The sequence below is a fragment of the Gadus chalcogrammus genome, chromosome 9 (genome assembly GCF_026213295.1).
Source record: "Gadus chalcogrammus isolate NIFS_2021 chromosome 9, NIFS_Gcha_1.0, whole genome shotgun sequence".
Classification (NCBI taxonomy): Eukaryota; Metazoa; Chordata; class Actinopteri; order Gadiformes; family Gadidae; genus Gadus; species Gadus chalcogrammus.
Genome location: NC_079420.1, coordinates 22,155,780 through 22,182,806, shown reverse-complemented (window position 1 = coordinate 22,182,806; position 27,027 = coordinate 22,155,780). Strand labels below are relative to the sequence as shown.

General features: G+C 45.2%; 2 protein-coding genes across 3 annotated transcripts; one reads left to right on the top strand and one right to left on the bottom strand.

Moving 5' to 3' along the window:
* Window positions 1-77: 77 nt before the first annotated feature.
* iqch (IQ motif containing H) lies at window positions 78-23,039 on the bottom strand. Its single transcript, XM_056599713.1, has 21 exons — window positions 22,642-23,039; window positions 22,310-22,423; window positions 22,105-22,199; window positions 21,699-21,774; window positions 21,467-21,586; window positions 19,023-19,137; window positions 18,660-18,791; window positions 17,683-17,915; window positions 16,589-17,140; window positions 15,648-15,714; window positions 14,296-14,379; window positions 13,707-13,888; window positions 11,796-12,068; window positions 11,499-11,687; window positions 7,499-7,619; window positions 6,893-7,179; window positions 3,081-3,239; window positions 1,578-1,700; window positions 1,267-1,328; window positions 498-606; window positions 78-308 (listed from the first exon to the last, which is right to left on the bottom strand). Exons 1-21 carry the CDS (start codon window positions 22,699-22,701, stop codon window positions 228-230), a joined length of 3,234 nt encoding a protein of 1,077 aa, XP_056455688.1. The 5' UTR covers window positions 22,702-23,039; the 3' UTR covers window positions 78-227.
* Window positions 22,889-26,741, top strand: aagab (alpha and gamma adaptin binding protein). Of its 2 annotated transcripts, none has more exons than XM_056597976.1 (10): window positions 22,889-23,247; window positions 23,539-23,729; window positions 23,828-23,924; window positions 24,024-24,113; window positions 24,314-24,397; window positions 24,720-24,799; window positions 24,929-25,025; window positions 25,116-25,220; window positions 25,325-25,374; window positions 25,679-26,738. In XM_056597976.1, the coding sequence occupies exons 1-10, from the start codon at window positions 23,151-23,153 to the stop codon at window positions 25,754-25,756; spliced, it is 969 nt and encodes a 322-aa protein (XP_056453951.1). In that variant the 5' UTR covers window positions 22,889-23,150; the 3' UTR covers window positions 25,757-26,738. The 2 variants fall into 2 exon arrangements, with proteins under 2 accessions (XP_056453951.1, XP_056453952.1); XM_056597977.1 differs by having other exon boundaries at window positions 22,916-23,247; window positions 23,831-23,924; window positions 25,679-26,741.
* The last annotated feature ends 286 nt before the right edge of the window (window positions 26,742-27,027 follow it).

Below are 27,027 nucleotides of genomic sequence, written 5' to 3'. Positions count from 1 at the left end.
AACCGAAACGGAAACTATAAAAGCGGTTATGTTTTTATTTCTCATTTCTCATTAATCTATGTTTCTATAAGTGACTACATTTATGAACTAATAAAACAAAATTATTTAAAATTAACTAGATCTAGCCTAACTATATTATAACGTGGCCAAAATATTGTGCTTCAGCTCCTACATAGTGGGATTAAGCTGTCGAAACCCCATGAAACCTAACAGTATTCGGAAAGCCCTTAAGATGTTTCAGCCTCCAACGCTTGCTCTTTGTTCTGAATGGCCATCTGCAGCACACCTTCAATGTCCTTCAGCAAATCCTAATAATGATATAAAAAACTTCAACATATAATCACTACCCCAGCTTTTGCAAATCAACAGCATCTCATCTACACTCTCTCTATGGTATAGAGAGAATGTAGAAATGCCCTGTGAAAGCTTGACTGAATATACAACACAACGACATGATGAAGATGAAGGGAGCGATCGTTAGGTCATCAACGAGGTACCTTGAAATTAGTGTCTCCTTGTGTTTTAGGGGATGATATTTCCTGATGAATGACTGACAGATTCCGAGCAAAGGTCACCAGGGATCCCAGGAGATCATCACCGACGGTTCTATTAATGACACCCCAAACAAACGAGTTTACTAATGATCCCATCGCTGCCAGCCCAGAAACAATCACCTTGCTTATCCGCAGCGCTCGGTAAATGAGAACTTTCAGCTGACACTATTGCAGGTCTTTAGGGGAGGGACGGGGCCGTGTTTCACCATAATGCGGCCATTAGACAGGATGAGGAAGCCAAAGGATTTGTGTGATAAATATCCTAAATAACCCTCTTCTTTGAAGATGCATAGGGGGATTATATTCTTAGTGTGCAAAGTGATCTCAGACCCTAATCCATTGAAATTACAGTCTTTTGTCTCTGTCTGTTGAACCGTGGTCATTTAAATTGCGTACATGTCATCTGATGACGTTAGGAGATGTGAGGTAAATGTTTGCACGTAGCCCTTCTACTGTTCATGTTTTTTTTATGTAGGAATTGTTTAATAGATAAGCAACTGAAAATAATGCCTTGCATATTATCAGTAAATTTGAACAGATTTGGAAGTATTAGAAGTACATTTTAAGGCTTTAGTGATATACATTTGAAGTGACCTTATTTCTAAGTGATGCTTCACAGATTTGGACTCAAAAGTGAAGGGTCATCCAACTCAATGGATGGTGAGAGGGGGGACTACAATAACTGTAACAACGCAATGTAAAATATACTTACAACATCCCAATGCTGTGTCTATCACTGCTGTCATGGAGAACAAACACAGTGCCTTTCTTTCTCTGTAACACAACACAACACAACATCACATGTCAGTGGACATTATGGACCTTGGCTCTCTCTCTCTCTCTCTCTCTCTCTCTCTCTCTCTCTCTCTCTCTCTCTCTCTCTCTCTCTCTCTCTCTCTCTCTCTCTCTCTCTCTCTCTCTCTCTCTCTCTCTCTCTCTCTCTCTCTCTCTCTCTCTCTCTCTCTCTCTCACCCCTGAGATAGAATCAATCATAAGAGACAGTGGGGTCAACATTGTGTTTACCTTTGTGTCGTAGCCGATGCCGTGAGCCTTGCACATGCTGAAGAACACGCTGTGGTAGAAGATGGACAGGTTGGTGTGGAGCAGGCGGTTCACTAGCACGGCGTAGCGGTGGCCCACAGCATGCTGGGAGAAAACAACAACAACAGAACAGCGAATCACTGCACAATCAGGTCTAGTTGGGTTTGACTGCCGGCTGAAAGGTTCCGGGTTTGAGCCTCCAAGGCAGTCTACTGCGCAAGGTGCCTCACCCCTACCTGCTCCTTAACGACCTTGCATGTGAATCTGTAAGAGTCTCTGCCTAATGACTCCACACTGACTTCTAAAACATAGTTAATGGTAAGTTACCAGTAGCAGGCGTGCCTGGAGGTCATTGTGCTCACTCATCTCACACACTTTAAAAACTCTTCACAGGGATCAGCCATTTCTCCTCCAGATTGTCAGCACCAAATGCCCAACGGCAATTACACTTCAGTCAATAATAAAATTGCAAGACAAGTGGTTCCCCCTTTTTTTTTTTGCCATACAAATAATTAAATGTTGAAGCTAATAAGGTACGAGATACACTCCCTTTACAACACTTGAAGGACAAAAAAACAAAAAAAACCTCCTATTTATCACAATGCAAAAATCGCTTAGAAATGCATGACCTATATTGTCATCAACGAGTTTTCAAAGATTCGGAGATCCTCCGACTCTAGAAATACATACAAAAACAAGTAACGCTCCAGAGGTTGAATACATGGAGGTGGGATATAGTTCATAGAGACCCCCGCCCCGGGCCCTGTCCGCCCCCCTGGGGGAGACAGCAGCAGCGGGCTCAGACCCGCTGAGCTCAGGAGGCGGGCCATAACTCGCCGCGATGGCCTCATGTTTGTAGCTGTCAGATACCGGACCCTCGCACGACGATAAAAGCGTCCAGCAGGGATTTAATTGTGTTTGTAATATGCAGGCCCCTAATGATAGCCGGGGCTAGAGCCATTAACCGGTGCAGGGGCTGAAAAGCTGTGCGGGGAAACACCAGGCTACTGGCTAACAGTTTGATCAAATAAAACAAACTGGGTTCAACAAGCGTAAACTCAGGCATGCTGCTAATAAAGGACGGCTATTGTTTAAGGCCCGGCATCGGGCTGATGAGGGGTTGAAGCACACATACACATGCATAATGAATGTGCTATGAATTATTAATGTCTCGTTTATTTAGGCTCATCTATCAAAATGATAATGAATTCATCAACTAAACACCAATTCGGCTCAGTACGTAATTACAGTATTTAGTTGTATTTAACAAAAATCCATTGCAAAAACACTGATCAATCGGTGAGAACAATGCAGTTGGAAATAATTAGATTCAAGCCTCTGCTCCCTTTATACCAGACTATTGCAGAAAACAAACTAAAGTATTTCCCTGAAGCCACCGGTAGCCGTTGACACGTCAACATGTGAAGTCAACAGAAGAGTAAAGATGTGGAGGTAAAGTCTATGGAAAGGAACAGGGCATAGTACTTTGGATGGGCTCTCTGTTTCAGGGGATTTCTCTTGGGTTGGCAGCGGCACAAGTAAACGACAGGACCGGCAGTCCAGCGTAGCTCCCGTCACCAGCAGCAGCAACTGGGTCAGGGCGAGCTGGTCGCTGTATCTCAGGTCCAGATCGATGGCCCACACCTGCACACACAAGAGATCACAATCAAGAGATTATTTAGCAGCATCTTATAATAGCAATATATGCTTTATTTTTTGTTGCTGAAGGAGCTATTGAACATTGACGATTTTAAAACAGTGTGTACAAATATTAAATAAGGCCAATACCTTTTAACTCCTTACAATATTATCCATGTTGAGGATGGCAGGGAGAAGACAAAAAATGGTAAATCATTCAGCTATATAAATATATATATGTGTGTGTGTGTGTGTGTGTGTGTGTGTGTGTGTGTGTGTGTGTGTGTGTGTGTGTGTGTGTGTGTGTGTGTGTGTGTGTGTGTGTGTGTGTGTGTGTGTGTGTATTTGTCAGCATTAAGAAAAACCAGACCACCGGTTTAGAGAGTATCCTATTCTAAATGCAGCGGAATGGCACTGAACCAATGGTTAGAATGCTAGGCCACGCGTCTGCTGAGGAACACACTTGTGATATGTGTGGTAAATGGCGTCATTATAAGTATATTAAGGGGTCAGGTCCAGTCGTAGCCTTCTCCTTAAACGGGGCTAATTTTCCCAGATAATATCCTAATAGCTATGCCCTCTCTTCAAAATGGCATATAAATCACGAGTGAAGGAGTTGTTAATAACTAAGTGGCAGTGGCCTGCCTTCGTGTGCGGTTCCTATTTGTCAAAGTAAACGCTGCTGCCACAGAATGCAAATAGCTGGCTGCCTCGTGCGGCGCGCTGGCTACCGCTGCGCTGCCTGCTCTGGCACGCGGACGTCTGACCGCGCTCCACGCCAGTCAAGCGGACGCCTCTTCTTCTTCTGTATTATAAATTGTCCTCCTAGGAGGATTGTTGGGTTGTTGACTGAAAAGTAACCAAATCCCTATTGAGGTGTTGGAGGTCATGATGAAGAGAATTGTGTGGAACAAACAATAATCTCTTTGAGGGTGAGACAATTAGTAGTAAAAAATAATATATATTATATCAATCTATTATACATTTATAAAAATGAATTGATTTGTAGTGGAGATACTTTAAGGGAAGAATGACAATAATTGAGGGAGCTAAAGCAATTCAAATTTTGAGGACCATTTATATTGGATTTAAATTTCAACAATTTGTAATAAATGTATAGAAAAAAAGCCACCTGTATGACAACAGCACAAATGTGTCTGCATATATGGTTCAAGGTTAATTTAAGATTTATTGAAGACCGAAGAATGGCCTCAATAATCTTTATTTGTCTTCATGTATGAAAATAACCTCAACTCATATTACAGTTATTATGATAAGCGGTAGGTTTACTGAAAAATTGAAATAAGTAAATAGATACATAAATTACAGAGGCTGGTATGAGGCATCTTACAGGAGACGGGTTCCCCAATAATCTGGGACAGTTAGAGGTAGCAACCTTTGAATGGATAAGGGTCCATGTGGACCCCAGGTTGATGCATAAGGCCCCAATGGACACACTTCACGGAGCCATTCACCCCACTCACACAACATCAAACCGCAGTTCCCCATTGTCCCTCTTAACAAAGCTGGGGAAAATCTCGAACCCAGATTGTACCTGTTTTCTATAGCCTTGCATTTTCATTAAAAACCTTAATGCTGCAGATGGGACCCCACCGTTCCACAATGTGGAGGAGGAAAAAACACTGCAAGGGCAAACATATGTGACCCACTTCTTTCCATCAAATAAAGTAGGCGGCTTTTAGCAACAGGTTTGAATCTAAATGGATGTTTAAATCCAGACAGGTTTGTACGTGGTAGTAATGAGTGTGTGCGCAGGTGCGTGCGTGCGCGCGTGTGTTTGTGTGTGTGCGGATGTGGTGTGAATATGAGTGTGTGTTTCTGCACACATGTGTGTGTGCCTGCGTTTGTGTGTGTGTGTGTGTGTGTGTGTGTGTGTGTGTGTGTGTGTGTGTGTGTGTGTGTGTGTGTGTGTGTGTGTGTGTGTGTGTGTGTGTGTGTGTGTGTGTGTCTGTGTGTCTGTGTGCGTGTGCATGTGCATGCGCTTGTGTCTGTGTAGAGCTGTGATTCAGACTATAATGGATCTGCCTTCAATTGAGGCGCAGGCTGTTGCGGTCAGTTCTTGATAAAAGTGAAAATGAGCTATATTCAGTCAGGGATCTATGTTCAATGTAAAATTAATTGTCAGGCTGCACTGTAACTGTCAAAGATAATTGATTGATGCCATGTAAGTCATACATTTTTAATTAAATAGCTATGTATAAATATGTTTGTAGAATTAATATATAAATATATTATATATAAACCATATCTATGACATATAAATATATAAAGACCTAGTTTGTGAATGTGTCTAGTTGGGATGTATGTGTGTCTGTTGGTATGTGTGCCTGTCTGTCTCTATATTATGACTGTTGCTCAGCAGCAGTCATAATACACTCTTCTTCTCAAACAAGAAGAGTGTAACTTGTGAGTGTATCCTATCCTTTTGGATGCTCAAGATTATGTCATCAGGTTCTGCCCAACCAAAGTTAGGTAGCCAGTGAATTTAAGTACCTGAAAATCTTTACCCAACATAATTCTTTGTACCAAATTTTGCGACTAATAAATTCTTCCCTGCAGTACATTAAAGTATGATACAATTATCCATATAAACGTCAAAGCAAGACAATATGCATCGGCTTTGCCTGCTTGAAATCCTTCACTAAGTCCATAACACAACTCCCTCTAGTGGCTGCTTCCGTTCTGAAAATCTGTCCTGAATCGCCGTCGGATTGGAATTCCATTATGATTGTACACACAGCGTCAAAACCAAATGGAAAACAAATTATGCAAATAGAGAAATTAACTAATATATAGCGAGGGCAAAAACGAACAAAACGGCAACAAAAAATGTTTTTCATTGTAATTATTTTTTCGTTGTCTTTTTGAGAGGAAGACAAAAACATTTATCATCACTTTTTGCAAAATTGTAAAACAATTCTAGTCCATTCCTTTAAGTGTTTTAGTTTCAGTTTTTATTTTATAGCACAATTCGTCAAGAGAAGCGCTTTATTGCCCTGCTCTGGATCAATAGGTAGTCAATGTGGCTACATGCGTGACGCCCAGCCTTTAGCCCATCACACATCGCACCTTCCTCGCAATAACATAAATCCAGCAGGTTTCAACGCATCAAAATGTGACAGATAAGATACAGCGGCTATAGAGCCCCACCATATAATAGAAAGATAAATATCAGGAAGGGGAGTGGAGCAAGTGACCAGTCAGGGGTTAAACACTGACAAGGTATTCCCAGCCAGCGGTCAGATCACTTTAGGATGACCTATTGTCTGGAGGATAAGGTAGCTCGGAGTTTCCTGAGTGTCGCGGGGTGAAAGGTCGGCCTTTAAACGGTGGAATCAGCGTATTGACACAATGAGACCTGACAGTTTATTACACGGCCTTGTGAAACGTTTGGCCGCGTGCCAACTGTGTTCTTCCCCGTTTTGCGGGTCCCCGGGGGGCAGTAAGTGGGGGAGGCATCTATCTAAGAAAGAAATATATATTCCCACAATGTGCCTAAAAATTGATCTCCCTGACCGCGCACGGCGAAATGGGAGACCTCAGATACCCGGCGCCTCGCCGAACCACCGCCGCGCCGTGTCTTACCTGACCGGAGACGGCTTTAAACTGAACTCACACACTCCCCGCCCGCGTCTTACCTTCTGCTCGGCGGTGCAGGGGTCCAGGAAGGTGGCCAGGTCTAGGGAGACGTACCCCAGGATGTGGCGCTGCAGGCAGGCGCGGCCCACGCGCGAGCAGAGAGCGTGCAGGGCATCGGGGCGCACCGAGGCCTGGGGGACACAGGAGCCCAGGGTCTCCAGCCGACAGGCGCCGTGGAGCTGGTCACCGCAGGACAGCACGCTCACCTCCCCCCCGGGCTCCAGCAGCAGATCTACCGTGAGGCAGGTGACACTGTGGGAGGGGGGGTAGGCCTCCACCAGGCCCCCTGGGCGCGCAGACAGACAGACAGAGGGAGGGAGAAAGTTGCACTTGCCAACTCTTAACTTATTCTTTCCTCGTTTTAAGTTATTTTTTCTACTTTGTTAAGTTGTTAAAGAAATAGTTTGGAGGTATGAGCAGTCACAGCTGCAGGAAGAAATGAGGGCAGGACATCTGTCCAAAGAAATACATTTGTTATTCAATAAAAAAGGGCTCTACATTATCACCCACTAAACAAGGGCATAGGAAATTAAGAATGGACATCCAAATGTTGTTATTTCTTCCCTGAGTGAAAAGCATTCAACGGTTCACAATAGGAGGCTGACCTCGCCGGAGGAAGGCTTTCAGAAAGCCAGCCCAGTCGGGGAAGCAGGAGGCGTTTGCAGGCCGGGCATGGCGGGCTAGCCAAGCAGGGATCTGGTCCACATACTTATGCACAACGTGTTCCTGCGAGGAAGCAGAAGGGGTTGTCAGAGGATCAACATCAAATAGAACATCCACGTAATCCCAGCGGTGGAGTCAGCTCTGCATACAGTGAGCTCTCACACTGTAGCACACTTGTAACAGAAGGGTAAAGGCGCTAAAATCAAATCCACCTTACTGTTTTCCTGTCGCGTTTGAGGCAATTTTCCCTGCCTTTACTCAACTATTCCAAGTGTCCACCGCCGCGGCGGTGAACACGTAGACACGTAAAAGCCCAATCACTGGTGTAACTGTCTGTTATGGTTAGCCCGTCGGTTTAGGGGGCCGCTTCAATCTCTTTGTGCGTGTCCGTCGGGCGTATCTGGGAGTGACAGCCTATTATCAGAAGGCCTCGAGAGCCTAATGGCTTTAACTCACAAGCCAGGGAGACCGCCATAACAACTACCCAGGGCTGGGGCAGATGATGAATACCTAAAGCAAACCCCCCCTCCGTCTGGGGATCAATCAGGGCCTGACGTGGGGATCGATAGTAGTCTCTTGTTTCTGTAACTAGGAAACGGCGTAATGGTTTCGCCACTTAATTATGCTGTTAATTGCAAACTTTTACTGTGTCCACCCGAAAACACTTGTGTACCACTCTCATGGGTTTTTTGGTCTTTTAGTTCGTACTGAATGCGGTCTGTTTTGCGGTGTGAGAACCAACACTCACACCGACTGTGCTTGCGTTGTTTTAGCAGAATTATTTTCAAGAAATGAAAACCCACATTCAAAAATAACAATAATAAAGATGATCCTCATTTACTCCCTCACTGCTAAATAAATGACTTTCTTCTGAGCATTTCCTGACATTAGTATGGAAGAAGAGATTGTGCACGTTGGTATTCCAGTCATGTCAGCGATAGCATTCTCCCATCCGAGCTACGGTTTGAGAGGCGAGGTCACACACTACACGCGTGTTTCCCTGCTCCCTACACCAGCCATAAAGCACACAATGGTGCGGCAGAGAGGGTAAGGGAGCGTGTGCCATTTTCAACGGAAGAGCGCGCTCAGCCAGGGACTTGCCTGTGTGCTTCAATGAAACAGCGGGAAAGAAACAAATGAAAACTGCTTGTTTTGCAATAAATTATTTGGACTTAAACTGCGAGCAGGACTCTGCGATAGGATTGGAAGCGTTGCTCAGTGTCCACGCGGCCCGGATAATGAAATGAGATGTATGCCCCCCCGATTTAGGTTATCTTGTTCCAAACGGAGAAAAAACGTGGGAGGAACATCAACCTCTGGGAACATAATGCGCATGATTCAACAACAAATCCTGGGAGAATTTATGCGAAAAAATCACAGTTATTTTGTTTTTAAATCCATACTAAAACAGGAACCGTTGGCAATATTTACAGAGCAGAGCCTTTAAAAGCCTCTTCTCGTCCGGTCATATTCAGGAAGCTCCACCTGAATACTGGAGAGAGAGAGGGGCTGCGCCGCGGCGTGACCCTGCAGGAAATGCTCCATCTGCCCAGGCTATTAGGTGTCATTTCGGCCCCGTGGTGCCTAATGATCCATACGCAAGCTGGGTGTCGCAGTGTTTAAGTGTTTGCATGCCCCCAGCCCCTTCAGGCATTGTATGTTTGCAGATCTACACATCTTTAACCTCTCTTTGAGGAAAGGCTTAGAGGGAACATGGGGGGGGGGGCGGGGGTGTGTGTATGTGTCGCAGGGGGGGTCCTGCAACATTCGGGCCTCCATATATTAGGGCCCGTTGGGCCCATTCTCCCTGCTAGCCCTGGGAGGGGACAGGCTTTGTCCTCCTCCTCCTTGTCCCTCTCTCTCTGCCCCTCCAGACACAGCTTTTCGTGTTCTCTGGAGGAAACAGAGGGGCTGATCTTTTTGTTGGAAGGGCACATGGCTACCTTGTTGACGTCGGAGGCCGGCTGCCCCGTGCAGAGTCACCCCTCTCAGACCAGGCAGTAATTAAAACATATGCCCGGCGTCTCTGCTGATGCCAAGGCTACAGCAGCAACACAAAGGAGCGGCGTAGCACACAGACGGGAGATCCTGACAGGAGGGAGCTCAGCACGGATTCTAGGGAATCGTGTTTTTTTGGGGGGGTTTGTACAGGTCCAAATGTGTACGTCCATATCTCTTTTATAAATAAGAAGTCTGTTAGAAGTCTGTTGCTTTTCTTCCTTTTTTTTTTTTTTAAATGTTAATATTGTAATGAACACTTCGTCAAACTTGAGGACACAGACAACATCCTCCAGAGTGTTGTTAATTGAGAGTGTCCTGAAGCAGTCACGGTGTCTGCTATTAGCGCTAAATCTTTTATGCTGTAGTAATGAGTGCTATATGTCAAAATATGCTGCCGTGCTTTAAGTGTGGCAGCAACTGTTGCTGCTGTAGGGGTAGTGTGTAGCAAAGAGATAAATCCACCCTGAAATATTCATACACTTGATTGTACACCCTAAATGTTTTGTTATGGTAAATGCGTCAGCGCGTCATGCATAATGGCTCCAACGCTCTGCAGAAGGAGCCCATGACATTAGAATTAAGGTCCGCTAACTCCATGAAAAGTGTAATATATAGAACAGGGTGAGCAGCCCGTTGGTTTGGGGAGAAATAGAGCCCGGCCCGGCCCCTGGAAGCCTCTCGTGGCGCGGCGGAGCGCAGGATGTGGGCTTGCCTTTGATTAAAAGAGCAAGGTGTAGAATAAAGGCCAGTTTAAGTGTTGTGTCCATATGGCCCCGGAGCCCCGAGGCTGCCAGCCTGCGCTGGGGGGCCTCGGCATTCTTCCCTCTCCATGGGACCCCAGCTGGTGAGACAAACACATTTACTCCCACGCGCCGCCTCAGCCACCATTATGGACCTGGGCTCTCGCTCTCTCACGCTCTCTCTCTCTCTCTCCCTGCAATAATTAACAGCACCAATGACACAACAATTACAGCCCTGCAAAACACACACACACACACAAACCGACACAATACACAGACTTACATGAATGCAGACACACACACACACACACACACATACACAGAATGACTCAAAAAGCAGCTAATGGGAGCAAAGCAGTAAGCACCATAAGAAGCTTGGGAGGGCTGTTTGTGCTTTGAAATGAAATAAAGAGTAAAATCATTGTGCTCCAAGCCCACAATGATTAGCCAGTAATTAGTTTACAGGAAGCTCCCTGTTAAACGGCCAAATGCGGTAATTAACGCCTGACAGAAAATCAAAGGCTACTTTGTAAGTATATGAGAAGTAAGAGCCACGGGCTTTGAAAGTGAGTACACATTCAAATACTCAGCCAGCACTTTTATTTTGGATAATTTGTTTTGTTTGGTGTTGTTGGTGTTTTAGAAAGGAGTCCCAACAACCCTACCCAGATTCAGTCCACACATTTCTGAGCATCACTTTCAAAAGAAAGCAAGCGCTCGAGATTTAATACCAACCAACACATTACAAGGTAAACATCTCCCTCCCATACCTCCCGCTCCATGATATTATACTGGGGGTTAGGTTAGGAGCCTCAACCTCCACTGCTAGGAGGTAAGCAGGGAACCATGTCCCTGTGTTTATTGTGCTCCTCAACCCCTCAAAGCATACATGCATTAGCCTAGGGTGTGGGTGTCAGCATGCTCAGATAGCCATTGATTTAATGCTCTCAGTTTGCATGGTACTTAAACATACTGTACCACAGGGACCACTGTGTGGCTGTACCCTTATCGTAAGCTGACCGATGGTCACAGAGTGACCTCACTGTGAACTAAACTCCCCTGACAGGAACGCATTGAATGACTGGTGTGAAGTGTTTTGAATGCATTATTGCAAAAAAAACAAATGTATCACACAGATAAAGTAAAATCAAGTATTTGGACCTACAGGCTCACAGCCTCTCCTAAACAGTTACATCAGTACCTGAGTCCACTGCTGGCTCCAGAGAACAGGGCCCAGGCGCCGGTACTCCTGCAGGGCCCGACCGTGGCAGCCCAGGTGGCAGACGTCACAGTAGGCGGTGCCGCGACCGCCAAACTCAGCGTCCATCTTGAAGATCCAACGCTGCACCTCCATGTTGTGCGTCATCAGCCGAGCCAGAGTTTCATGGAGCTGACCGCCAGCCAGACACATCAAAACACAAAAGTGTAACCATGGGTGAGGACCCCAGCTCGGGCCTCAGGGTGTGTTTAGTGTTGTGGTTGGCCTTGTCGCTCTCACCTCGGGGAGGAAGTGAATCCCCCCATGGCCGGGGGGCACCGCCACCTCTGCCCCGGTGAAGACCCCCCTCCCTCCAGACTTCGTGCCGTAGCGCCGGGCCACGTCCGGCTCCGGGCCCAGGATGGCCACGCCCAGCTCGTCAGCCACCGCCAGGTCATCCGCGTAGGCCACGCCGCCCACGATGTAGGCCCGCCTCCCCTGGACCAGGTTCCTGATGCGCCGCAGGGCGTGCGGGCTGTACTTGAGCAGCGTGGACAGGCACATGCTGTGGGTCTGCAGGGAGACCCCCACACAGGAGAGAGAGTGAGCGGTGAGCTCAACACCTGGGAGCTCTGTGTGGCTCCACCAAGGATCGCCCCTGAGCCTGATTTATCATAGTGAACAGACAACAGATCTATTATTGTAATGGCCACCAGGGCGGTGACCTCTCCTGTACTGCAGCAGGTTGAATTGATACAAGCTGCCAGTGGACGGTTTACCCAATCCTTCACCCCTTTAATGTGTCCTAGCAATGAGCTCCTTGGGAATACAACTAATTACTTCACATCTGTATTTATTTGATCCACATGGAATTATCCCTTCTGTCACTGGCAGAGTGTGCTGCCAGCCATGTGTAGCAGTTATTCATCTCAGCAACACCGCTTGGCACAGTTTAACAACGGAACAGCAGGAAAATCAATGGAGAAATTAATAAGAATCTACCATGTAATACATTGAATATGTTGTGAGTCACAACATAACAAAACACATTTGGGTTGGAGTGATACCAGACATTTATGAACATATTGGACATCTATGATATAGGTTCATACCAATTAATATTTTATCCAAAAATATCTATATATACAGCGGTAGGCATACGTTTAGGCAACCATGGTAAAGTTTTCAGTTAGCCTAATAGCGGTTATTTAGCCTAATGATTTCTCAATGCAAATCAAACCAGCTAATAGGCTAACTGAAGAAAAAACTTGCCAATCCCTAGGTTTGGTGAAGGGTATGTGATGATGTGGGGCTATTTTAATTCAAAAGACCTAGGTGACTTCAACAGGATGCGTAGTATCCTGGATCCATAACTGGCTTTTAAAAATAAAAATCAGCCTGCCTCTATAGGAATTGAACATAGGGGTCTACACTTATGCACCCTATATTTTAATGGAGAACATTTATTTATTTACGATACATTATTCATTCACAAAGCAAATTGGTGTCTTTATAGGTTGGACTTTAATTAAGGCATAACGATCTATTTCCAAAAGATACATTTTTATTCCTCTTTTTATCAACTTTAGCATGGGAGCCTAAACGTATGCCTATCACTGTATATATATATATATATATATATATATATATATATATATACAAATTTCTGTATATATTTAAAAAAAAAGCTAATAAAATGTAACAGTTGAATAATAGGAAGAACTTTTGTTGAATGGTTATTCCCTTGCAAGAAACATTTAGCCAATTTTAACAGTGTTACCGTTCTATTTTCATAACCTCAAACCTTCGAGACAGAAAACATTAAAACAGTTTTATCAGTGGTAGTCCTTAAGCAGGCTAGTGTCCTCTACAGGCCAGTGCAGGCATTTCACATTAAGAGCCCTCACCCACTCAGATCCTAGATCAGGCATTTCACATTAAGAGCCCTGAACCACTCAGATCCTAGATAAGGCATTTTACATCAAGAGCCCTGAACCACTCAGATCCTAGATCAGGCATTTCACAGTAAGAGCCCTCAAGCACCCATGTCCTAGATCAGGCATTTCACAATAATAGCCCTGAACCACTCAGATCCTAGATCAGGCGTTTCACATTAAGAGCCCTCAACCACTCAGATCCTAGATCAGCCGTTTCACATTACTCTTAGAAGATGAAGCACGGACGACTAGCAGCCACACACATAAAGCTTACCGGGAAGTAGTCCAGGGCTTCTGGTGTGATGATGGTGAAGCGCTTGTGGTTTCCTAAAGACGAGGGCCCTGAGGGGCTCTCAGGGGCCCCCGAGGCCTGGAGCTCCAGCAAACGGGCATAGTAGCCAGCGACGTCCTTGCCCATGGGCCGGGGGGCCACGTAGATCACATCCACGTTGGGGTCTGAAGTAACAAGCGGTGCGGACAGAGGGGCAAATGTGTATCAATAGATGACATTGCATTGCATTACACTACATTACATTTAGTTACATTACATCACAATAGGTTACATTACATCACATTTTACATTATATCACATTTGACATTACATTAAGTTACGTTAGATTACATTATTACTTTACATTACATTCAATTACCCTACATCAAATTTAACATTACGTTAAGTAACATTATATTATATTAAGTTATATTAAATTACATTACATTATATTACATTACATTACATTAAGTTATATTAAATTACATTATATTAAATTATGTTACATTATATTACATTACATTAAGTTACATTAGATAACATTACATTACATTACATCACATACATATGAAACATTGCAGAGCGCCCCTACCTCTGATGTCAGCCAGCCTGCTTATCTGCGTGTTCTGCAGGATGCCAAAGTCCTTCAACTGCGAACGCTGGCTCTGACTGTAGCCTGTCGCAAAGATGGACAAAACATTTCATGCTAAAAAGATCATTCATTAGCATCCGCCTTAAACTTTTGTTACGAGGCGATCTGTAAAACGATGATCACATGATGGTGGGTATTAAATATGTGTTAAGTGTTATTGTAGAATATAAGTAAAAATTACACTAACACAGCCTTAGTGTTTTATCCACCTTGCTCACACACACACCAACACATTCACAGACACCCATCCTCCCACCCATCGGTCTGTGGACTAGATGTCCTGACCTATTAAAAGGCACCAGGGTTTGAATAAAATATTTTAAATGGGTTGCTGAAATTAATTAGCTTAATGATGTTAATGGTTTTTCGATGATTGTAATTGCATTCCGCTCAGTACTATTGCAGCAACGCCCCAATAAGAAGGTTGTAACAATTACTGCGAACCGAGTAAATAAACCATGCAGGTCGGGTGTTGTGCTGTTATTGTCATGGTGTTGATTATTGTCGCCTAAATATAGCTGGGGCGGCCTGCTTGGAGCCTTGAGTGGGAGTGTGCACACAGTGAAACCCTCCAGGATCGGGTCTGTCTGTCTGGATCTCTGCCTGAGAGAGAATCCTCAAATGAATAAAGGTAATTAAATGATTGGATTCATGCTAATTAACAACAATGGGGTTCAACTTTCTAATTATCCTTGCTCACATGCCACTCTCCGTAGCCACCCCAAGTGCAAATAAAGCATTCCATCTGCTGGTAATTAGGCTTAATAATTTTAGACAATCGCTCAATGATTTACAACGCACCCGGCTGGTTACAGTCTAAATGTGGGCTCAGCTCTGGGATGGGAACACGGAGACAGGATCCCGGCACAGAGAGCAACGCACTGTGGAGAAAAAGTGGGCTTTGTCGATGCTGATTTCTTTTTAAATCAATGTTGTTTTCCCTTTGGTCTTGGGGTTAAACGCACATGTGTGTGAGCGCTGGCGTGTCCCAACACGGACACCCAAAGATGACATCTAATTTGCTTATTCTGGGGATTAAATGGTGATTTGGAGTAAATTGCCCGGCGCCCCGGCATGTCACCGCGCTCGGAAAGGTCTCCTGCAGAGAGCCATTTGACTAAGACAGGCAGCCCTGACCAGAGACACAGGCTGGGAGCAGAGCAGTGGTGGGCCCGGCCTGCTGCGGCCGCATCCCGCACGTGCGTGTGTACGTGTGCGTGTGTACGTGTGCGTGCGTTCGTGCGTGTGCCTGCTCGTGTGTGTGGATGTGATGCCGACACAGAGAGAGGTACCTAATGATGGAATGTGGATAATGGTCCTCGTGGAGGAGTGGATGTGTTTCCAGTTGGCTGCCAGATGCTGCAAATAAAGAAGAGGAGAGAGAGGGGAGAGTAGAGAATGAAGCCATCCGTGTGCATACACACACACACACACACACACACACACACACACACACACACACACACACACACACACACGCACACATGCACACGTGCACACACACGCACACACACGCACACATGCACACACGCACACACACACACAGGCACGCACACACACTCACACACATGCACAAACACAAATATGCACACACACACACACCAACACACACAAGCATGCAGACTTCTACCATCCTCATCACATCATCTTCATGCCCCCCCCCCCTCCACAGCTCAACATGGAGCTCCACACACCAAGACGCTCAGTGAGCCACACAGAGGCCCGCCGTGCATTAAAACACCACCATCTCCATTCCATTAAATGCTTTCTTACAAACCTCTTTTACCAATTAATTCAATCACCGCGCTCCGTCATGCGTTCTGCCAGAGGCCTATCTGCAGGCTTAATTAACCGGGTGTATGTACGCACGTATGTTCCGGCGCTTAGAACATACAGGAAGCCGTGCGCACAGACAATGACGGTACAAGCGTTTTCGACACTTAATTAATATGCCAGCCATGTTCAGGGAGATGTAGCCGCTAAAGCGAAGGACTTGACACCTGCTCCGAAGGGGAGGAAGGTACAGTGAGGCAGAAGGCTTACCTCTCACAACCTATACACTCAGGATCACTGGGGTCTGAAGTCAGTGCTATAATTGGCAAGGTGGATGCATGGCTGAATTGTATCATTAATTTCTCCAAAGTGTCGAGATACGACATGAAGATGAACGTGTAGTGGGGTGAAAGCAGCTTGTTCCTGTGCAGTGTTGAAGTGAGCAGAGACGCTCTGGTACCTGGGCTCTCTGCCGGTGGTTCTCCAGCTGTCTGCGGCGCCGGGCCTGCAGGAGCTCCCTGACCCGCCGCATCTGCAGGCGCCTCCACAGGGCGAGGGCCAGGACGCCCCCGGCCCACACGCGGCGGCGGTGACGCACGTAGTCGGCACGGGCCAGGCGGCCCCTCCACCAGGCCTGTACCCGGACGGCGGCCGCCTCCGCGCCCCCCTCCCCCCTGTAGCGCTGGCCGGGGCGGAGCAGGAGAGCCAGCACCTCGGGCTGGTTGTCCAGGGTGGCGAGCAGGGCGGACACCGGGGGCGTGGCCCAGCCCCAGGCCAGGTCCCGGCCCAGGCCGCACTCGGCCAGGCGCTCCCCGTTCACCCGGGCCAGGGGCACGGCGTACCGCCGGAGCAGCGTCTCCAGGGCGCGGAGGGCGTCCACCAGGCCGCCCCACGGCACGCAGAACTGCTGCTTGAAGCGGCAGAAGTCTGCGGCGGTGGGGTCGACCCGGCCGCACGCGATGGTGAACGGGAACCGGCTGACGGCCGCCGCGGGACGGCCCTGCAGAGACGACTAGAGGCAGAGGAAGGACTTTGAGGTGTAGAGTGGTAGTAGAAGTAGTAGCAGAAGTAGAGGTAGGAGTAGTAGTAGTAGTGGTAGTAGAAGTAGAGGTAGTAGTAGTGGTAGTAGTAGTAGTAGTAGTGGTAGTAGTGGTGGTAGTAGTAGTGGTAGTGGTAGTAGTGGTTGTAGTAATAGTAGTAGTAGTAGTAGTAGTAGTAGTGGTGGTAGTAGTAGTGGTAGTTGTAGTAATAGCAGTAATAAAGGTAGTAGTAGTAGTGGTAGTAGTGGATAGGTAAATCTATATAGGTCTATAAAAAAATTGCAAGTTAATATGTAATATAAAAATAATAATAATAATAATAATAATATCAGAATAATGATAGTAATTATTTTAATAATAATTATTATAATACTTTTAATTATTCATTAATACAACATTTAGAAAAATTTAAACACAAATCATTATTAATAATAATGTTACAATTATTTTAAATCACCTTCCTTTCATGCATCTAAAACCAAAGGCCACCTAAACCCCACCCGTGCGTATTAACCTCAGGGCTCTCAGGGGCCCAGCACTCCTCCCCTGCGGTGCTCCGGGGGTCTGGCTTCCGGGGGTCTGAACTCCGGGGGTCTGACCTCCGGGACGCGGGGCTGGCGGGGGGCGTGGGTGGCAGGGCGGCCAGGCTGGCAGGGCCCTCTCTGCCAGCCCTCCCTGCTGCTTCCCCAGGCTCCTTGCTCCACGTTAGCTGCTTACGGCGCCGCACCGGCCTGTCCCCGGGCGGCTCTTCAGCACCCAAACACACATGCACGCATTCACACACACACACAAGCGCGAGCGCACGTACATGCACAAACACACACGCAAACACACACACACTCGCACAAACGCGCACACGCAAGTGCAGACAAACACTCCCGCACACACACTTGCACACACACACACACACACACACACACACACACACACACACACACACACACACACACACAAAGACGCATGCGCACACACACACGCATGCACACATGCACACAAACAGGCGTGCACACGTACACACACACACACATTCGAAGAAGTACACACACACACAAATAAACACATGTACACACATACATATGCACGCAGAAACACACGCACACACATAAACAAGGCAAGGATGAAGCAGCCTTCATCGCACTTACTTACAACTACTACTAGAGAACTGTCGTTGTGGGATTGTAATCTAACAAATAATAGCTAATAAGGGAATTGTTTTAAAGAATAGATTGGCTTGTAGCAGCGAGCGCTCAACACAGTGTCTTATTGCTTCTGAAGCAACACCTTTGTATTCAGATCCCCGTGCCAAACCTCCGAAAACCAGGAGGAGAGATGGAGCTTTTCACCACTTTTAAACTAGTAGTTCTGATATTGTACACTTTGTTGTTTGAAATCCTCCATCTGGAGTCGATATAGATAATATATTCAAATGACTACACCAAGCATCTAGGTTTTTCATGCGGTAGAGTCTTTGCGAATAAAGGACAGACCGACCTGCGCTGAGGGGAAAGGGTTGTGCTTCTCTGGCGTGGAGAGGCGCAACCTTGTGCTGGACCAAAGTCTGCAGAGAAGAGACGTCTGGCGCCGGCAAGGGGAGACCGACGTCCACCAGCCGCGGCCCCCCTGCTAATAGATCAATATCAGCGTTATGGTCTCATATCACAGATCATCACAATCCAAGCAAATGTGTGACTATATTCACAAAATTCACAAAAATGAGTTTTAGCTAAATAAAATCTCAAGGCGCGATATGCATTTAGTTCTTATGGTTTGGTTACCAATAGATACAAAGGTTAGGTGTAAAATATCCAGACCAACACACAGAGCATTAGTCTAAACAGGATGGCCCTTCAGTACCGGTTCTCAGGCCTCCTGCCTCGGGCCGGGCCAGGGGAAAGTACCCGGGCTGCTGCCTAGAAACCAGGGTAAAGAGGCCCACTCTGGGGACGCTGATCACCCCCTGGTGGGCTGCCTGGAGCAGGGGATGATAGAAGGTATACTTTGGATCAGAACAAGAAATGGTGTATGTTGCATAATTTCAAACCTCATTTCTGGAACTCCCTGCAAATCGACGATGTCCATTAGAAAAAATTACATTTATCCTACACATTGTACTCAGTCTCAGAGGAATTGAATAAACCACCACTTAAATACCACTTAAATAAACAGCTTTTGTATTTTTGTAATCATTCATTCATGTTGTCATAGTGCAGCATGATTTATATCAATATGAGCATTGTCACTGAGCTGAATTTAGAGTTAAATCATTAGGCATAAGGTTTGCTTGTTACGGCACATAATATCTGACCAAGTCTCTAAAGAGAGCAGTTTAAATGTTATCTGTTTTTCATCACAGGAGGTCATGAATTATGTGGATGGATGTGTTATAGAACAATACTTCTGTGCAACAAACAGATTATCTTGATTAAAGAGATGGCAGATCTTATCGAATGGGAGATCTATAACACATTAACACACGCATTGACAAAGTTGTAAACTGCCGTAATTAATTACAACTCTGCAAAGTACAGAGTCGCGCTCACCAGAATTTAAGACTCATTCTTTTTCCTACTCTTGTTAACCTTTACAGATAAACTGTTAAGCCTGCACAGTGGAAACTGCAGATGGAATTTTCCTTGATTGCTTTTATAGTGATTGATTCAGCTGTCTTCCCCGGTCTGAAGAGATACGTATGAAGTCTCAACTTCCTGCTCCTGCAAACCTATCACTCGATGTCCACCTGCTTCCTTCTCTTCAGCCCACTGAGCTCTCTGACAGACTACAGGTAGCAGGCAGGTGCCCAGAAAAATTCCCCTCAAAGGCACACATCTGTTTAAGATGGGCTAGGGGTAAGGGAGGGGAGGTATCTAAAAATTGTACGCAAAAATATGCTGCTGAAAGCGGTACCTGGGAGAAAAAAAAGAAAAAAAGTGGAGAGTGGAGTGGAGATGAGCTGGCCTGAGATGCTGGAGAGGGGGTGGGTGTGGGGAGAATTGGCTTATTGCCAGTGGTTAGCAGTTGGGTAAGCTACACCCGTCTTATTGGCATGCTGGAATAGGTACCCACTTCTGTCCAAAGACAGCTGTAAAGCAGTAGCCCATAGCGTGGCAATCGGGCGCCTGTTTCCCTCGGAGAATGCTGATGTGCTGCAATCTGCTGCCTTTTCTGCAGCCAGCTCTTTCATTCTCTCCGTAGCCGAGTGACAGCCATGGCCCCCCCCCCCCCCCCCCCCCCCCCCGCCACCTCCTATTTCTTCATGTCAAGTACAGATGCCCATGGAGAAGATATTGCCAGATAAACGCGTGAAAAATATGTCTAAAACTTGTGGCCGACCTTTGGCGAAGATTAATTTGTTTGCTGTGCGAGAGGTGGCGGCTGCCATCGCTAAAGCCAAGTGACCTTTATGTGGCCGCCTCCCTCGGAGGAAGGGAGACCAGGTGTCATCCAGTAACACATGCCCCGACGCATCGCTCCTCACTCCCCCATCAAGTACCCGTTGTTAAGAGGAGGGGAATAACCGCCAAGGAGCAGCATCGTGCCAATTAATTTTACTCGGTTGTCGGGACTCCCTCATACGTCCTAATGGTGTCTCCTGTGAGACAGGCAGCCTGCGCTGTTGTAATTGATATCAAAACGTTAGGGCCGCACGGAATCAATATCTTGGAATAGAAAGTATGAATGAGAGGCTGAGCGCAAAGTGGTGGAGCCAGATTGCATGGGCCTTTTCATTAATATTTTTTTGCAGAAAAAGGGGTCCCGGATAATTATCTTATTCTGCAACAATAAGCCGGATGTGCTGTGAGAGATGACCCTCGGCAACTCTAAAGGCCAACAAGAGGGGGGCCTGTCTCCAGCCAGTCAACAGGGACACTATATGTTCCTGTTGTTGACATTAGGTCTACGTCCCTCTCTATCTTTGTTTTTATTTTTTAGCGCCTAAAGCAGTTTGCTATTTGATGAATTGATGAACGCTTTTTGGGTTATATCTTCATTGGTGAATGCAATTATTGTAAATCGCTTTGGACAGAAGTCACAGCTAAATAAATGTAGTGTAATTTAATATCTTCGTAGACAAGATTTATTCTAAACAGCCATGATGGTTTCGATAATCAGCTCATTCCGATCTAACTGACCCCGTTGTATCCGTCATGAACACCCCGTTCAAATGATTCACCCTCTTATCCTCAGAGTGCCAGGTATTCCTTGCTTATTATAATTTGTGATAAGAAGAACCAAAGCATTTTGGAAATGCAGACAGTAAAAGTCCTAGTTGCTGAGCGATTCGAGGGCTGAGTACTCACAGAGGTCACACTTTTCTTGTGAACATATGGCAGTGGGATCCCAAACTTTTCGTTCATGATGGTCCTGGTCTTTGGATGCGCTGGATTATACAACAGGCGCATGGTCAACGCCAACTTGTGCTGAAAAAAAAACAGGCAGACAAACAGGCCAAGGTTGTCGTTTGTGTAAGAAAGGATCCTCTGAATGAAGAAAATGAGCCGGAGTACTTTAAAAACATGAATGTGGGCTTACCTTCTCCCCAGGGGAGATCCTGTCAGGACCTCCCCACTGGCTGTGCACATTAGGTATGTTCTCCAGCGGGGGTCCCCTGTGTGTTTAGATGTATTTTTAGCACATGATAGAGATAGAATGGACTGGAAACAACAGTGACAGTACATCGTTCTGAGGTTGTTGAAGTGTATTGAATGGATGGGTCTACTGGAATATTGTCACAGGAGACAACTGGTGTACAACACTATCAACCTGTACATTTATTTACTGTTTTACTTATTTGATACTTACTTGATTCAATAAAACAATTTAATGTTCAAATTCTGTGTCTGCAGTGTGTTTTGTGGTATATTTTTTTCTGCCTTATTTTCATGACTACAGTTTCTGTTTTGGGTTATTAAAGTGACAACTGAAACGGTCTGCTTACCATTTGGGAATCTGTGAGGTGGGGTGTTTGTCTTCAATGTTTGGGAGCACCAGCATCTGGTTGTTCACTGCTTTAAGACACTGCTCTGCATGCTTCTATTATCAGATGAGAAAGCCTTGCTTTCAATTAACATTATCGGTTTGATTGAAATAACAGTCATCCATATAAATTAGAGTTAATGGATTTATCTGGTGAGCATCCTTACCCGTATGCCACATTCTGTCCTGAGAATGGCTTTGTCTAAGGCTAGGAGGTCCAATTTTTCCCCACTTCCTTTGATAGCAATTTCACGCCTTAATTGTCTCAAATCTTCCTGGACCTGCAGCATGAAATATGGGCGAGATTATAATTTATAACAATGCCAAATTAATCTATAATACTAAATGCTTACACTGTGGAAGAAAAAAAGTAAACTACTTCTGATGTTATGTCGTCAGATAAAAAGCTTAGCAAATTATAGACTGCCGTTTCAACGACATCTAGGTCCTAGATCCAGAATAGCAGTCCTTGTTATTGTCTTCAGCACCATCAGCCTACCTGCACAATAACTCTTCCCAGTTCCTCCACCTCTTCGCCTCTAAGTGTTGCAGTCATCATGTCAGGAAAATGTGAATTAGTTGACCTGAAAAACACAATGCATACGCCATGGAGAGAATAAGTCAAGACACATTTTTAAAGTCTCTGTGGCATTATCCCGGAGGAGACCCCTGTTGGAGGTACTCATCGTAACCATGACAACCCGACGCCAAGTCGGTTCATTTGTTCGTTCAAGAAACTCCCACATGACAGTGTCACGTGATGAAACACGTCTGTACATTTGTAGCATTTCCTGAGCTGCAGCCAGCCACGTCTTTCAACAGATAAGTTGTACATACAGCCGCGTTTGTTGACCATGCAGAAAAGTTGAATATTAAAAATATGAGCCTTCGCTCGTCTCCTCGTTGAACCGGAAGAGCTTCGGCGGTCAGGGCTCAGTTCAAAGGTCACCTTACGGAGCTATCGCGTAGGGTTCTGTGTTTGCGTCCGCCTCTGCCTGCTCCTACATCATGTCATCTGTCGAAGAGACCGCAGAGGAGGACACCGTCCCGTCGATACTCATCACCAGCAGCGACCCTGCGTTCAAAGAGGAAGAGCTGATCAAACGTGAGTCCGACTGCGCGTCATCCTAACAACGAAGCTAACCTGATGCTAACTCCTAGCCGAGGATCTGTCACCTGAGGCTAACTCATAGCCAAGGAGGCTATCACTTGTAAACTGACTAACTGGGTGACACCCAGCTTAGTTAGTTTACTTGTGACTTACGCTGTGAGAACTCCAATTGACATAGTTGCTTGTCTAGCTGTTTCATTAGCAGGTGTCGTTTCAGACGTGTCGTTACAGTTTATCTACCTACATCCATTGAATGATGATTGATTGACTTGTTTCTCGTTTTAGAGATTCTCAGCACGGAGTGTTTGCCAGAGCCCGTAAAGCGGGAGGAGATGGTGACCTGGTATCCATGGACACTAAACAACAAGTACTACACTGCGGATGTGAGGCTGTGCACAGTGCCCAGCCCCTTCCAGATGACCGCCGACATTGCACAGTCCATGCAGGCTTTCATTGCGTATTTTGACAGCACAGCGGTAGGTCTTATTGTGTAACTGATGGCATCTTAATTATGTACCGTGACAGAATTGTCCTTGCTGTGTTTTTATTTACTTTATGTGTATTCTGTTGTCAGAAGGATGGTTTGGAAAAGCTCTCACCTTGGATATCAGTCGTGGAAGATCTCGGTCCAGAGGTACTTATTCTGGTGTGCGACAGAGTCTGTGAACAGGGTTTGTATTGCGTCTCATCACTTTGTGGTTATTTGTTTGAATGGCTCAATGTGATGCGGAGCGATGGTTTGAAACGTGAAGTTTTGCTGTGTGTTGCAGGAGTCAGTAGGCACGCAGCACAGCAGTGGTGTTTGGCCCATGCCTTTGAGCTTGTAGAGCTCAACCCTCAAGACTTACCGGATGAAGACGGTAATGAATGAACAACACTAGTTTATGTTTTACTGTGATTTCTTCTAACCCTTTTAAATCTTCTTTGGTGCTTTAGTGTTTAACGTCATGGTATCATCATTGCAATAATCATCATCATGGCAATCATCATTACATCGCGATGACTCAACATGAGCGGGTTCAACATTTTGGACCTTTTTTGTATTCGTCGTGTTTCTCAGATGACTTCCCAGAGTCCACGGGGGTGAAGAGGATCCTACAGGCTCTGAATGCCAACGTGTGGTCCAGTGTAGAGATGAAAGATGGTGAGTCATTTAAATTAACTAATTCATCATTAATTGTATGTGTATTTTAGCTTTCTGCTAAATCTTAAATTGTATTATTCATGTTTTTCATTTTATTTAATTTTATTGTACGACAATGTTTTTATGTGAAGCACTTTGAGTCTGCCTCGTGTGGGAAAAGTGCTATATAAATAAATTAGCCTTGCCTTAACTCCTGCATGCAGCTATTTATCATTTCACATTCATAGTATTAATAATTAAAGTTTATTTTGGACAATGTGCTCAAATTATGATACAAGTTATGATCCGAAATCAGTTGTGTTGTGATCCTTTAATTTCCCAGAACACAACCAGGGCTTTGGTCTGATGAGCAGCCTTGTGGCCAACAGACACAACACCTTCCGCAGTGGAGCAAACCCTCCAGTCAGTCACATCTATGTTCTCAATGTTTGTATGAGTTGTGTTCTTCAGTAAAGTCTAGATGGTGGATTGAAAAAATAAGCCTGCGCTTGCTAAACATGAAACCGACAAGCTAACTAGTCCTTCATTCAGTCCTCTAGTTTGCCAGCAGAGGGTGCAAACGAGACTGAGGTGCCTGCGGTGAGAGAAAGTGAGGGCATCACGCCTGCTCGGGTGGAAACAATAGTTGGTTAGTGAACAAAACTCTAATAATATAATAATTAACCATGTATACAGTATGAGTGATCAATGAAATATTATCACTTTATTTTTTCCTCAGATCCAATGACTCATCTGGACATCCAGGAGTTGGCTAATCTCACTGCCGGAGATGCAGATGTGGAGAACTTTGAACGGCTTTTCACCAAGCTCAAAGAAATGAAAGGTATTTGGTTACTGAATTAGCGATGCGTTCACAACCAGGAAGGACAGCAGCACTTATGACAAGTGGCAGCATATTATGACAAAATGTCCATGTTTTCCACGCAGACAAGGCATCATCTTTACCACACGAGCAGAGGAAAGTTCATGCAGAAAAGGTGAGTAATAGTTTTCAATCATGAGCACACTATAATATCCGGATCATTTAGTCTAGTGATAAAGCTCTTTCACTTCATTTATTTAAAAGACTGTGCACATTAATCAACTTTTCTCTAAATGTGGCAGTGTTAGCCAGCAGGCAAATTTTCATCTATAGTCCTTTGGCCAATTGTTAAACTACGCACATTTTATGGTGTGATATGTAAAGATAATTGCATCAACGCTGCATCACCCTTTTAGTTACATTTCTTTGTTGTTGACGTTTTTATGTCCTATTTGAATTGGTCCTAAATGCCTCCACAGGTAGCTAAAGCGTTTTGGATGGCTATCGGTGGAGAAGCGGATGAGGTAGAAGAATTATCATCGGGGGAGGAAAGCTAAACCATTTCTACCGCTGACCCAAGTTTCCCCTCGTCCTGTAAACTTCCCCTCGCCCCCCCCATCATGTTCCTGCTCTGTAGGACACCTTTTAACACAAGGAGCAGAGGAAAACACGGCACCCTCTCAGCATAGTAATAATACTTGGTCTTTACTTGGGCAGTTTTATTATGCAAGGATAATATGAAGTGAAAATCGGTTGGACTTTGATCAGGAATGGGAAATGTCACGTTTGTTGGTCAAGTGTTGAACAATTCTGAATCTGAACTACTGGTTTTCCTTCCACCCACTGGCTGCCCTGCCCAGTCCCCGGTGAATACGCAGAGTTAAGTGGGTGGGGAGGCGTTCAATCCGAGCACGGTTTGTTTTCAAACCCAAGTATAGATTGTTGTTTGTGTTTTGGGTGCAATTGTCATGTTTTATTTCTTAGTGACATGTGCCTTCCTATCAAAGTTTGTCAGGCATGTACATTTTGTTCTGTCATCTCTTAATGATTAAACACAATTATTTTATAACATTTTTGTGTTTTACAGTCTATGGAACAACTGGGACTGTGGCAATGGTTGAATGAATTGCCTTTCTTGGTTGCAAGTCTTTTTCTGTATGTAAGATTAACTTCAGGTACAGGTACAATTTTATTAAATCATCACATGACAAAAACAATGGCAATTTCAAAACAATTTGGACTAACATGTAGAACCTAATACATGAGATAAACAACCTAATAAAGTAAGATACAAATACAAAGTATGACACAGATCTACAAACTACTTGGTTGAATACACCGTTGCATAGCACGGGGTCACAGCTCTGAACAGATTTCATTCCAGCTCGGTATCGTGTACTAGAAGTGCAGTGGGAGAGAGGGCCGCCTTGAACCGACTCGCTAATAAACAAGGACCACAAGCATATCAAGCATGCCTTTTATAGCATAACAATGTGGGATGTAGAAGAGGACAAGCAGAAAACACTACCATTGATGCACTAACTGATCATTACACGTCCTAATAACGTCTGTTTATCCATGCAGAGTATGTTGTATACTCAGGTGAACATTGAACTGACGTGGATTACATGTGTAAATTAAGTGCTATGTAGGAGAGTGCCACTGGGGCGGCTACTGCTGGTGAGGCACGACGAGAGTTACGATGCTAAGACCTAAACTACTCCACTGACACCGTTTATATTAGCCTTATTCCTTTCATGGAAACATTTTCCAGTTTAACAGCTGGTACAGTATTTTCAGGATCGATCGATCCTAAAGTTTTCCACTG

What these genes read in the sequence shown, in the direction of transcription:
- iqch (XM_056599713.1), bottom strand. Translation starts at nt 22,701, where the DNA reads ATGATGACTGCAACACTTAGAGGCGAAGAGGTGGAGGAACTGGGAAGA. An exon ending in ACCCTTTCCCCTCAGCGCAG is followed by an intron (nt 17,916 to 18,659) that starts GTCGGTCTGTCC and finishes TGGGTGCTGAAG; the next exon opens with AGCCGCCCGGGGACAGGCCG. An exon ending in AAGCCCTGGACTACTTCCCG is followed by an intron (nt 12,069 to 13,706) that starts GTAAGCTTTATG and finishes GTCTCCCTGCAG; the next exon opens with ACCCACAGCATGTGCCTGTC.
- aagab (XM_056597976.1), top strand. Translation starts at nt 23,151, where the DNA reads ATGTCATCTGTCGAAGAGACCGCAGAGGAGGACACCGTCCCGTCGATA. An exon ending in AGAGGAAGAGCTGATCAAAC is followed by an intron (nt 23,248 to 23,538) that starts GTGAGTCCGACT and finishes TTCTCGTTTTAG; the next exon opens with AGATTCTCAGCACGGAGTGT. An exon ending in CAGTGTAGAGATGAAAGATG is followed by an intron (nt 24,398 to 24,719) that starts GTGAGTCATTTA and finishes TTAATTTCCCAG; the next exon opens with AACACAACCAGGGCTTTGGT.